The sequence below is a fragment of the Heterodontus francisci genome, chromosome 16 (genome assembly GCF_036365525.1).
Source record: "Heterodontus francisci isolate sHetFra1 chromosome 16, sHetFra1.hap1, whole genome shotgun sequence".
Lineage (NCBI taxonomy): Eukaryota > Metazoa > Chordata > Chondrichthyes > Heterodontiformes > Heterodontidae > Heterodontus > Heterodontus francisci.
This window is the reverse complement of record NC_090386.1, coordinates 41,614,681-41,629,095: the sequence shown is the minus strand read 5'-3', so window position 1 is coordinate 41,629,095 and position 14,415 is coordinate 41,614,681. Positions and strand designations below refer to the sequence as shown.

Genomic DNA, 14,415 nt, shown 5'->3' with positions numbered 1-14,415 from the left:
CCCTATTAAAAGCCCAAAATGCTACTGACCTTTTTAATAGCTATCTCAGATGGACTAATAAAGCTATGAAATCAGTCACTTCAAGATGCCCCAATGCCAAAAATGAATTACATTCAACAATTCCATGCTCGTCGTTCTTGATTATCCCATGTATCTTTAAATAGCTGTCTTTGTTTATTCTATGCATCTTTATTCACACTTTCATGGAATTATATATTTGAATCACTATGTCTCTTTGCTCTGCCATACCCTTCAATATCTTTCCACTATGTTCTGCCAAGTAACTTGCTACCCATTCTGATACATTTCCTCTTAGACAACTCACCTGAATTTCTGTAACAAGCCTCTTGAGCTATCTTATGAAATATAACCTGAAAATCTATATGCACTATATATTCCTGGTTTTCTCCCAATATGTACAATCTCTCACTTTTCCCACATTAAATTGCATCTGCTACTTGTAACGTTATGATAACCTCTATATCCTCCCAAAGTCCTTTACAGTCGTCCTCGCTACTTTCCTGTCAGACACATTTTGATATCATGCCCATGTCAAATCATCTACAACAAAAATGGACCCAACACTGACCCCTAGGCTACGGCACCTTAAACAATTCTCCAATCTGAGCAATACTCATTAATCCTCGCTCATTGGTTGAGGGACAGGAAACAATTTTCTATTCATGCTGCTTCATTTCCTCTTGTATTATATGCCATTTTTGTAACACGTCTCCTATGAGACACCTAATCAAACATTTCCTGAAAATCCATTCATACATTCCGTTTATCTAATCACCTCAAGAAACATTTGGTCCTCATCCTTCTCTAATCAGCCTACACTCATACTTCATCATCTGTGGAAATTGCTGCAATATTTAAATCTCTACCATACTATTACCTTGCACAAAATTGTTCCCTTCGTCCCTGAACAGTTTGATCCCTCGCTTTTACTTTTTATACTTATAAAAGCCCTTAGCATTCCCTTCTATATTATCGTTAGCCTTTTTCTCATAAAAAATTAAGTTGTTCATCGCTCATCTTGACAGCCAGTAAAATACCCCCACCCATAAGCAGCTTTGAAAAACCCAAACATCACAAGCATCCAGGCCAAGCTATTTGGATCAACCTGATGCATTATAAAACAATGTGTCATACAGAACCCACACTTCATTCCCTGTGCTAAATGTATACACAGATGGGTTTGCATATGTGCAGACAGACTCACACAAGAAATGATTTTAATGAGGCAATTTTTAGGCTATTGATTTTTCATTAATATGATATACACTCATGGCAGAAATCTGGCAAAATGTAAAGAATGATCCAGTCCTGCCAGCTGTGTAAGAAACAGAGATCAATTTCAGCACTGAACTACAGGGACCAAATTGAAACACTGGTGACCAGCAGAATGCCATCAAATAAAATACCCCTTTATGAATGCCACAAGCAGTTACACATTTTTGAGCAATCTCAATTGGAGACATGCGTTCTATACTTCTGCTTCACCTCTGTCCCCAAAAATAAATCAATTCAGAAGAACTTTATACCTTTCCAAAGTTTTAAAAATCCTAGTATCTAAAGCAGGTTGTGGAAATTAAAACAGTATTGACCTATTCCAACTTTTCATCTACAAAATGAATACAGATTGTGCAACCTGACACTGGGTAAACTGAATAGAGAACAACTGTAAATTTGTTTGTTCTTGGCTTTTCCTATAGAAACCTGGCGATATTCTTCTCCCAAAACAAGAGATTTGAGATTCTGGCCTATCATTTATTGGTTGGGCACTGAACCATACATTTTGTGATTAACATGAATAAACTCTTTAAACAAAATCTATCGTTAACACATTGTTCTGTAAGTAACTGAACACATATTTCACCACAAAACCATACAATATTTATCAGTTTAATGTTCTCAATATTAAACTGTAATAATAAAAAGCAATAAAAAATATAATTACCTAATGACTGCTTGGCAGACTCATACGAAAATTGTTTTACAATTCTTAAATGGTACAAAAGCAATAAGAAGCCACATTTACCATGCCAAAAAGAACCCCTCACTAATTTAATCATTAAACAGGATGAAAAATAAGAAACATGATCCATTTGTATATTGTTTTTGTTTATTGCACTACACAATAGTGCTTCATGCACTCACCCTTGATTACTGAATTTCAGCTCGGCAGCCGAAAAAGCTCAATGAACAGAGAAAAGACATGCAAGGGCAAATCAACCTGCACCATTCTCACCATGTCTCCTGGTGTCTGTCTCTATCTGTAGCTGGCATGGTGACAGATATTTTAAATGTAAACAGCATCACATCACACAATTGACACTATTTTAACGCTTAAAGCATATGTTATCCTTAATCCTACTATCTGGCCACTGGATTCACAAATCCTCCAAAACATTCTAATTTTTGTTTCCATTCAGCATTTTAAAAAATTAATCGTAATCTCTAAAATAAGGGTTTAAACAAACAAATAAAAATCAGAAACATTACATATTTTGCAGTACCATGGTTAAACTAACCCATTCAATGGCTTTTAAAGACTTTATTAAAGTATTTACTTGAAAGCTTTAACCTCTCCCAAAAGCCTGGGCTTGGACTTAAATGTTTTGCCAAGAGCTCTGACTGCGAACAGTTGTGCAGTCCAAGCACGTGCAGTTTTCCTAATTTCCTAGGATACATCAGTACCATCCAGTCAATTGTACTGATGGAATATTTTTTTTTATCATCAATTAACTTTGAAAAGAGAGAGGAAGGACAAGGGACACTGTTTAAGGGTTGAGGGCCTTTAGCCTCTCAACAACAACTCTTGGGAACAGCAAGGAGAGTGGATAGAAATTTTAGGATGAGATGAGTGACCATGGAGCAAGGGTAAGGGGAGGTTACAAAGACAGTGACTTGTTCAAAGGAGAAGAGGTAGGGACAGTCACAAGAGTGTGGGAATAGTCGGAAGAGGAATGGAAAGTGGGAAAGTAAAAGGGTAAGGGACATGAGTAGAATCGGGCCACATTTTCCCTACAACCCTCATTCCAAATGCAGCCTACATTGCTTGGTATAAGAACATGAGAAACAGGAGCAGGACTAGGTCCTCAAGCCTGCTCTGCTATTCGTTATCATGGCTGATCTGATTGTGGCCTTAACTCCACTTTCTTGCCTGCCCCCCATGACCTTTGACTCCCTTATAGATCAAAAATCTGTCTAACTCAGCATTGAATATATTCAATGACCCAGCCTCCCCTGCTCTCTGGGAAGAAAATTCTAAAGATTAACGACCCTCAGAAGAAATTCCTTCTCCTCTTCAAATTAAAAGGGAGTTCCTTTCTCCATTATATTATGCGATATGAAACAAAAGAATGAGAAATGGTTGAGAACAGAGAAGGAAACAGAAGGACATATCAAAGGGAAGAAAGCAAGAGAGTAATAGAGAGAAGAGAAAGAGGATCAAGAATATGAAGACATAAGGGACAGTTAAGAGAGTGACCATATTCTCTAACTTACATGCAAACAAAGCACAAGAGAGATTGACCAATAATACATAATACATACATGTTCTAAAATTCTTATAGAAAGGTTTTATGCAATTTTAACACTTCATTTCAAATAGGCTAGTTGCTGCTTCCAGCCTGAAATGCTTTCACTACAAATGCTGGAAGTCAGGATAATTTTCTCAGCACTTCACTGAAATGAGGCCAAAGAAGGTGAAACATTCTGATGTAGAGTGCTGTGAGTGAAATAAATTAAAAAAGTAATAGAAGTGTGCAAACAGCCGAACTGGTGTCACAGACAATTAGCGTCCCCAGGTAGTATCCCCATTAGTATTCCCACTAGTGGGTTCATTTTATAATACAACTGGGCCTTCCATCCTAAAAGATTAACTGGGCTTGACAACCACATTGCTTTGCTTCTTTCCTAATATAAGCCAAGGTAACATAAAACAAGTAAACATACTCGGTAGCACATTTCCGATGGAAAGTAATGGGATTTAGAAAAACCAATTAAATTCACAGATTGACTAGTTCCTCCTGATTGGTTCTCGTTTTCACTGGCAGTGATTTTGCTCAGGCTTCTTGAGCACCAACTCAATGCAGCAGTCATGGTCAAAAATCTTATAGAATTATCAGCTGCACAGAATCCACAATTTCCAATCATTGCGTTGCCAGTGCTGAGCTTGTGAATTATTGGCTTGCAAACTGAATAATCACTAATGCAATGATGGGTCTTAAAGTTGCAGCATTGCCAGAATTACAAATTCAATTACACCATCATCAGACTATCTGTTAAGTACTTTTACAACAGCAACTTTCATTTATATAGCACCTTTAAAGTAGTAAACTGCGCCAAGGCGCTTCCATAAGAGCGTTACCAAGCAAAATCTCACACAGAACCATGAAAGGAGATATTAGGGTAGATGACCAAAAGCTTGGTCAGAGGTAGGTTTTAAGGAGCACTTTAAAGGAGGAAAGAGAGGTAGAGCGCCAGAGAGGTTTAGGGAGGGAATTGCAATCAAAGATGTCCTTCGGTGATGCTCCTGAACTAGATCTGCACTATTAGCAATGTAGCATTGCTGATTGCTCCAATATCACATGGTTGGCACAGACCATCAGATCCCAGTGTTGGAAAAATATTTTGATTTAATTTTGGTCACCATGATAAAACTCAATTTCAGCCCTGCTACTCCCTTACCACAGGTATTTTAACTTGCTCTGCCTAGTGTCTTCGCTGCTCCTTCCCCGAACTAGCCTGTCTCAACTCCCTCCCAATTAAATCTGTCCAGAGTACTCCTGTTCGCCTTCTCACAGCAGCTGTACAATGACTACTCTATACACTACAGCTTCAGGCCATGCCCCCACCATTCACCCTAGCCCGTTTCCTAGGCCTCAGCTCCTCTCACTACTTTGCTGCCTTGCACATGCCGAATGTAACAATTCCCCACTTGCTTCTGTTGCAGCCTTCCCACGAAGACACAACATTAGATTCTCTCTGCTGGGTGTCTTCTACTGATCAGCCCCACTTCTTCCCAACATCAACCTTTGGTGATGCAGCCTTCCCAGTCATAGTACCCCACACCCAGAGCCTCCTTCCTACTCTTCAAGTCTCTCCCAACCCCAGCCTCAACCCCCTACTAGAAATCTTGGCCCTCCACTTTCTCTCACACTCATGTTAACGCAGCCATATGTTGTGATAACAGAAATCTGGAGTGTTTATGCAGCCTATTAGAGGGTATTAGCAGATATTAGAGGGCGTTACTTCCTTGCACAGAAATAACATAGTCCACCATGATTTAAAACCTCAGCCTGGCCAGGTCCCACAAAGGCTACAACCCACTTCTTAGCCCCTCCCTCCCAATCCCAGCCCTCCTCTCACCTGCACATATTGTAGCCACCTCCAGGAAGGCCTCTCCCCAACAAGTGGCAGTATCAAATTCATCCACGTTAGTTGTCATGTTTATGCATGAGGTGAACAAATTGAGTAAATTAATGAAGAAACGTGGCAGAGTGGGAGCTATACAGAAAACAGTGCGAAATAGACTTAACAGAAAAAGTGAGACGAGAGAGATTATAAAGTGTTTGAGAACCAGAGAGACAGACACACAGAGAAGTACTAGATAGTGAGAATTACGAGAGTGGGGAAGCAGAGAGACCATTAAAACAGAAAGGCCCATTTTTATTTGTTTCTGTAAACACCAAAAAAAATTAGTATCATTAGCAATTTTTACGAAACCAACCAATTGAACATTTCATAAAAATAAACTATTTTTTCCCATTTAGAACACAGTTCCTTAAGGGTTTCGGAGAGAGATGTTTATGAGGGATTAAAAGTGAGTTATTGGGTAAAACACAAAATACAACTTTCTATTTTGTCACACTTCCAATACTTTTGTCAATGACCCAAAGATAGGATGCAATGTAAAAGGAAATGTTTTAGAAATGATGTTCAGTAACCTTATAATTGAGAAAGTATCTCATTACATTCTTTAAATATTGCCTGGACTTTAAATACTCAAATATAAAACGCATGACCATTTTCCATATGCACCAATTATATGCTTCAGGTTTGCTGAATACTTCATCTCTAGAACTGGAATGCAGTTTTCCCTAGAATTAAATTCTACGTGCCTGATAGCTATGCTTTCCTTTTGATTTAAATAAGGACTAGCACACTTACAATCTAACTTCATGATCATCATAAATAAGGGCGGATGCATTGCCCCTTAGTCATGAATCTCGTTACAAGAGGCTTTGCAGGGGAAAAAATATTTCAGGCAAAACAACATACCTAATGTGTTGTGAACACCATCTGCCTCTTCCTTCACTGTCTCGTCCAATCGTTCCAGGTTCTGAACTAGCAGTGCTACCACTTGTCCTTCCAACTAAATTGAAGTAGAAACAGATAACATTACAACAAGCTATTTCAGCATGAATTGTTAATCCTTTTAATACTGAATGTATGACATGCTACAAACTATACACATTTTTGCTGATAGACATGATTCACTTACAAAAAGAATCAGAGGTCAACACGGATATTTTCTGGTTGGCCAGCATTCTACTGACTTGAGAGTAGTTTGTCAGGTCATACGGAAATGGGAACTATGGATGATTGCTGATTGCAGAAATTTATGTCTGTGTGCTGGTTGTGAAGAACCCAATTTAGTGGACACAGCAGCAGCCATTGTTGCCTCTCCTGTGGGGAAGCACCCAAAATACAGGCATTCTACCTTCATTAGACAATCTCCCTTGCAGAGATAATCCTCCCTCTCTCTGTCAATTCACCAGCATCAGCTTTTGCCACATGATTATACTACTATAATAAAGCACAAAATGAGGCACAACCTCCTTTGAGTGTGGTGCTTTAAACTGTTAAGTGTTGGGCACAGCATCTTTGAGGTGTGCAGTATCTGTGGTAAGACAACAGATTGCATTAGCTGCCTGGCCCAGACCATTAACATGGCCTAAGTGCCTATCTCACCTGGAAGGACTCCATGGCAGGGACTTGCAATGAGAACAGAGTGGGAAACAGTGCAGGTTGTGACAAGTGATGTTCCCCTGAAATCTGTACTGGGGCCTCAGCCTGTCACCATATTTATCAATGAGGTCAATGAAGGAATAGGAAGTTGTATATCCAATTTTGCAGTTGACACCAAGATGAGGAGCAGAATAAATAGTGCAGGCATGAGCAGGAATTTACAAAGGGATATAGACAAATTAATGAGTGAGCAAAACTGTGGCAAACAAAATTTAATGTACAGAAGTGCGAGGTCATCCATTTTGTATGTTCTAAATGGTGAGAAACTAGGAACTGTGAAGGAGCAAAAAAATTTGGGTCGCCATGTACACAAATCACTAAAAGCTAGTGGACAGGTGCAGAAAGGCTAATGGAGTGCTGCCCTTACTACAAGGGAGCTGCAGCACAAAAACTTTTCAGCTGGTCACACTGTGTTCAGTTCTATGCAACACACCAGTTATGAAAATGCTTCCATTTTTAAATATTTTTTCAGGACTCGTGTTTGAAGTTTGTGGAGATGGATTCATTTGGAAGACTGAAATGATTCCATAGATGCTGGACCATTTTTTTTTTTAAAAAAAGGTCAGTGGATGAGCTTTCTGTTTAAAAACAACCCTTACTGGATGTCACATGTCTTAAGCTAAATAAACAACAGGAGCCTGGGTGACTAGGGAGAATTGTTTACAGAGAAGTAGTGTCAAGATTTATGGTGGTCAAGAATTGGTTTTGTTTTGGATTGTTTTAAGTCAGTGGGGGTAAGTCTGCTGAGAGAAGTGCCCAGCCCATCCTTGCTCCATCTCTGAGAAACCCTGAGAATCCAGGGGATAACAAACTCCTAATGCCATGTTTCTCCAGGAAAGCCTGCCAGACTAATCCTCAACGTTGCCTCAAGAGAACTGTTCTAAAAGATCCCAGTTAAGGCCATATATGCTATTTGGGACATCAGAATAAAAGGACAACTGATGCCATTCCATACCTTCTCCTTTTCCTTCAGGAATTAACAAATATTTGGCCAAAGTATGGTTTTGCCTTTTTTTGTAAAGAAATCTCTGCAGAGAAAACTTTATTTTTTCTTTAGCCGGTGTGTGTGTGTGTGTGTGTGTGTGTGTGTGTGTGTGCGCGCGCGCGTGTGCGTGAACGCGTGCATGTGTGTTGGGCTAATTTAAAAGGGAACTTTCATACTTAAATCTTTGTGGTAATGCTTTGCATCTTTATTGAAAAAGTCTTGTTTTATAAAAAATTAATAATTTTGTTTATTAAAGAAACCTGGTTGGTGCATTTTATTCTGAAATAAAAATAGAGTAATATAATTGGCCGTATCAGTAACTGGGTAAACATTAAAATATATGTTGTGACCCAGAGTTCTGATGAAGGATGACTGACCTGAAACGTTAACTCTGCTTCTCTCTCCACAGATGCTGCCAAACCTGCTGAGTATTTCCAGCATTTCCTGTTTTTATTTCAGATTTCAAGCATCTGCAGTATTTTGCTTTTATTTACTTAAGGATATATTGACCTTGGAGGAAATGCATCACATATTCATCAGACTACATCAAGTTTAAACAGTTAAATTATGAGGCTAGGTTGCTTGTAGTCCCTTGAGATTAGGACATTGAGGGGTGATTTAATTGAGGTTTTTAAAATGATAAAAGGATTCAATGGGACAGAGAGACAGAGACAGAGAAATTATAACCTCTGATGGAGGATTCCAGAAAAAGGTGAAAGTAATCTTAAAATTAGAGTTAGAACATTCAGTAGTGATGTCAGGAGGCACTTCTTCACACCAGGGGTTGCAGAAATTTGGAACTCTCTTCCCAAAAGGCTGTAGATTATGGATCAATTGAAACTTTCAAGGCTGAGAACACTAGATTTTTGCAAGGGTATCAAATGAGTATGGCGCAAAGGCAGGAGAACATGAATAGGAGATATCCTATTTTTTCTACCAAGATGGATAACTTCACATTTCTCTACATTACATTTCATCTGCCACATTCTTACCTACTCACTTAACCTGTCTATACCCCTTTGCAATCCCCTGCGACCTCCTCACAGCTTGCTTTCCTACCTAGCTTTGTATAGGCAGAAAACATGGCTATATTACACTCGGTCCCCTCATCTAAGCCACTGATATAGATTGTAAATAGCTGAGGCCCAAACACTGATCCTTGCAGCACTCCCACCAGTTACAGCCTACCACTCCGAAAATAGCCAGTTTATTTTTACACTCTGTTTACAGTCCATTAAGCAATCCTCAGTCTAAACTGTAGTTACTATTAGAATGTAGGGGAACACAGCAGCTAATTTGGGCACAGTAAAGTCCCACAAACGGCAATTGAGATAAATGACCAGTTAGTCTGTTGTTGGCGGCATTGGTTGAGATATGTATATTCGCCAGGATATTAGAAAAGCTCCCTGTTTTTCTTTTAATTGTGACACAGGATCTTTTACATATAAATAGGAGTTGGAGTAGGGCTTTTGGCCCTTTGAGCCTGCTCTGTCATTCAACAAGATCATGGTTGATCTACCGCAACTCCACCTTCCCTCACTACCCCCATATCCCTTAATTCCCTGAGAACCTAAAAGTCTATGGACCTGTCTTGAACATACTCAACAACTGAGCATCCACAGCCCTCTGGAGTAGAGAAGTCCAAAGATCCACAACCCTTTCAGTGAAGAAATTTCTCATCTCAGTCCTAAATGGCCGACCCTTTATTCTGAGACTGTGATCCCAGCTCTGGACTCCATGGCCAAAGCAAACATTCTCCCAGTATCTACCCTATCAAGCCCTATAAGAATTGCATATGATTCAATGAGATAACCTATCATGCTTCTAAATGCAAGGGAATATAGGTAGAGTCTACTCAATTGCTCCTCAAAGCACAATCCCCTCATCCAAGGAATCGGTTTTGTGAATCTGGACTGCATTCCCTTTTAAATATATTTTTCCTTATCTAAGGAGATCAAATCTGTACACAGTATTCAAGGTGTGGTCTCACCAAGGCCAGCTATAATCGCAACAAGACTGTTTTACCTTATACTCCAATTCCTTTACAATAAAGGCTAACACACCATTCGCTTTCCTAACTGCTTGCTGTACCAGCATGTTCATTTGCTGTGATTCATATACAAAGACACCAAGGCCCATCTGAATACAAAGATATCCCAGTCTCTCACCATTTAAAAAAATCTTTTTTTAAATTTTTCCTACCAAAGTGGATAACTTCACACTTCATCACATTGTATTCCATCTGCCATGGTCTTACCCACTCAACCAACATGCCTATATCCCTCTGCTGCCTCTTTGCATCCCCCTCGCCACTTACTTTATGATTTATCTTATTGAAGCGTACAAGATTCTGAGGGGGCTTGACAGGGTTAAGAAGATGTTTCCACTAGTGGGGGAATCTCGAACTAGGGGACATAGTTACAGAATAAGGGGACACTCATTTAAAACTGCGATGCAAAGGAATTTCTTCTCTCAGAGGGTGGTGAATCTCCGGAATTCTCTACCTCAGAGAGTTGTGGAGGCTAGGTATTTAAGGAGGAGGTAGATAGGCAGCAGAGTGGCGCAGTGGTTAGCACCGCAGCCTCACAGCTCCAGGGACCTGGGTTCGATTCTGGGTACTGCCTGTGCGGAGTTTGCATGTTCTCCCTGTGACTGCGTGAATCTTCGCCGGGTGCTCCGGTTTCCTCCCACTTGCAGGTGATAGGTAAATTGGCCGTTGTAAAATTGCCCCTAGTATAGGTAGTTGATAGGGAATATGGGACTACTGTAGGCTTAGTATAAATGGGTGGTTGTTGGTCAGCACAGGTGGGCCGAAGGGCCTGTTTCAGTGCTGTATCTCTAAGTGAATAAACAAATAGATTTTTGAAATCTTCGGGAGTCGAGGGTTATGTGGAGCAGGAATGTGAAGAGGATTTGAGGCCTGGGACAGATCAGCCATGATCTTATTGAATGGTGGAACAGGTTTGAGGGGCTGAATGACCTACTCCTGCTCTTATTTCATGTTCTTATTTATTACTTTCCCACCTAAAGTCATATCAGCGGCAAACTTGGGTATGTTACACTCAGTCCCCCATCTAAGACATTAATATAGCTTATAAATTATTGAGGTTCAAGTATTGATCCTTGCGGTACTCCGCTGGTTACAGTCTGCCAACCCAAAAATGTCCCATTTATTCCTACTCTCTGTTTTCTGTCCATTAACCGATTCTCAATACATGCTAATATATTACCCTTCATATCCCACGAGCCCTAATTTTGTGTAATAACCTCTTGTGTAGCACCTAATGAAATGTTTTTTGAAAGTCCAAATACATGATAACACTGGCTTCCTCTTATCCATCCTACTAGCTATGTCCTCAAAAAACTAAGATTTGTCAAACACGATTTCCCTTTCATAAATCAGTGCTGACTCTACTCCGTTATGTTTTGATTTTCTAAGTGGCCTGTTACCACGCCCCTAGCAATAAATTCAAGCATTTTGTCTACAACTGATGAAAGGCTAATTGGCCTATAGACCCCCTTTTTTTCTTCTTCTTTCTTAAATAGTGGGGCTTTGTTTGCTACCTTCCAATCCTTGGGAACTGTTCTAGAATTTAAGGAATTCCAGAAGATCAAAACCAATGCATTCACTATCTCTTTTGAAACCCTAGGATCCAGGTCGTCAGGTCAGAGGGATTTGTCACCACCTAGTCCCATTAATTTTTCCATTACTATTTCTTTACTTATACTGATTTCTTTAACTTCCTCATTCTCACCAGACCCTTGATTCCCCATTATTTGCAGAATGTTTTTTGTATCTTCCACCTCTAGGTGTTCAACCACGTGCCTGTGTGTCCATAGGTTAAAAAGACTTCTTTATTCAGCTAATCACCATGATCTCATAACAAGCAACTGAGTATAAAAGGCCAACACATTTTGTGTCAGCAGTTCAGCCTGTCTTGCTGTGAATGAAGTAAGCTCTGTTAACCCACATGCATAATTTGTAGAGTATAATCTGTTTTTCACAGAGGAAAATGGATTTTGTTTTAAATAGTTAATTTCAAGTTTATCTGATTAGCTCCTTGTGAACGGTTTGCAGACTTCTAGCATTGTTGTAGCAAATTAGATTTTGCCTGGGTTGTTGAAGTTGAGTTATTAAACACGATGTCCTGGATTTTGCAGTCAGCAGCGAAGGGATGCCACTTGCCATTGACCTCATAAAAAGCTGCCCACAAAGATTTAGCAGGCTCTAGAGCATGGATTTTCTCTATTCCTTTGAATTTGACATCATCGATAGGGGATCTCTGACATCTAGCAACAGTGGACACATCAGGCAAGCTGATCAGTCAATAAGATTGAAGAATTTTCACAGACAACAAAGCATAAAGTAAACATCAATGTTAATCCAAGTACAGAAAGTAAAAGAAAGATTGGGGCATACACATGGGTTAAAGGAGACACTGAAATATCAAATAAACTTTTAAAAAAGTGATTTTAAGAATCATGCAATTTTTAAATGCTTTGAGGAAATGAGACTCCACATTTGTAAAATTAGATTTTTCAGGGCCATTAAGGTTGTTCAGCAGTAATTTTACTTAATACACTGTTAAAAGCTCTGTTACTCCTGATTGAACAAGGCTCAACATGTTCATTGCTTTGTACAGCAACTATAGTGCATAAAAAGTTGAAATTCATGTCAAATCACGGATCGTGTTGATTGCATCTGCAAAGACTGCAACAGTGCACTCCGTGGTTTTGGGGGGGGGGGGGGGGGTAGGGGGTATCCTTATAAACCCAATATCACTCCAAAACAAGCCTACAATCGTGTTTTTTTGTTTTCCAAAGAAGATGTTAATCAAGGAAACATTAACTCTTTTGTTTAAAAATCTATTCCACATATTCATAATTTCAAGAGGAATCTCAGGTATCGTCTTAAGACTGTTGATCTTTAAGTTGCAAGCAGGTCTAGGGAAAAGCCCATGGCCTTGTGCTAGGTAGTTGCTTAATTTTGCAGCTCGTGCATTGCAACATTGAAATAAACACTATTATAATACTGTCAGATAGTTATGTGTTTAAACCCCACACCATGATAGCAGAACATAATCTAGGCTGATACTTCAATGCACTAGTGAGAGAATGCTGCACTGCTGGCCCTGCCATCTACCAGATGAGACATTAAACTGAAGCCCCGTCTGCCTCTGCAAATGGACATAAAATTCCCATTGCATGCTTTGAAATAGTAAAAAAAGAGTTCTCCAGGTGTCCTGGTCAATATTTAATCCTCATGATTAACTGGTCAATCAGCTCACTGTTGTTGGTGGAATCTTGCTATGCACAAATTGATAACCTAAAAAAAAGCAGTTATACCTCATAAGTAATTTATTAGTGTTGAAGGGCTTTGTGATATCCTGAGATGCTATACAAATTCAAATTTGCTCATTCTTAGTAAACTACCCACGTTACAATTTGCTTCATAATTGGATTATTAACAGTAAGCTAAAATAAAATCTAAAACTCAAGCTTACACACTCCAAATCTATTCGCCCAGTTTGCTGATTTGTTGGAACTATTCCTGGAGCTTTGAAACTTCTGTTTAGGTTCAAGGTCAAACAGGTCAGCTTTGAAGCTCAATTATTACTGCTTTCCTTTTCTCCTGCCAACCCAAGTAGAAATCCCTATTCTCAATGTGCCTTCAGCCAAAGCTTGCAGTTTGGCAGCCTTCACATCAGAAGCTTTGATGCGTAATAGAAAAAAGAAATGCAGGGCTCGTTGCCACTGCCTAACAAAACATACAAAAGATTTATTCTGGAAAAAACTTTGAAAAAAGTATTTATTTTAAGGCTGCGCTGATCAAAATGAATCTGCAATAATCAATTTTCCATAGAATACCAGCTGCAATACTCACACTACTACTCCTACCAGTATGCCTGAAGCCTAAAGTATGCCACGGGAAAGCTCTGAGTATATCCCGTGGCACCTGACCAGAAATTTTTAGGTCTTTGTGATCTCAGCAACCGTCAACGACAATGTGCCTCCAGCTGCATCTCCTTATTCCAGAAAAAAACCTACTAATCAATCCTATCATAGAACCACGTGACACCGGCAAGTGGAAAATTGCCCAGGTATGTCCTGTATACAGAAAGCAGGACAAGTCCAACCTGGTCAATTAGCACCCCAGTCTACTCTCAATCATCAGTAAAGTCATCAACAGTGCCATCAAGCGGCACTTGCTTAACAATAACCTCATCAGTGATGCTCAGTTTGGGTTCCGCCATGGCCACTCAGATCCTGACCACATTACAGCCTCGGCTCAAATATGGACAAAAGACCTGAACTCAAGAGGTGGAGTGAAAATGACTGCCCTTGACATCATGGCAGCATTTGACCGAGTATGGCATCAAGGAGCCATA

At 39.6% G+C, this 14,415-nt stretch overlaps 1 protein-coding gene across 1 annotated transcript in view; it reads right to left on the bottom strand.

Annotated features, from left to right (window-relative positions):
• ctnnbl1 (catenin, beta like 1) overlaps positions 1-14,415 on the bottom strand; it is a 249,430-nt gene that overhangs the window by 142,143 nt on the left and 92,872 nt on the right. The window contains exon 6 of the mRNA XM_068048127.1: positions 6,292-6,385. Coding sequence (XP_067904228.1) covers positions 6,292-6,385 — 94 coding nt within the window. The remainder of the gene's footprint in view (positions 1-6,291; positions 6,386-14,415) is intronic.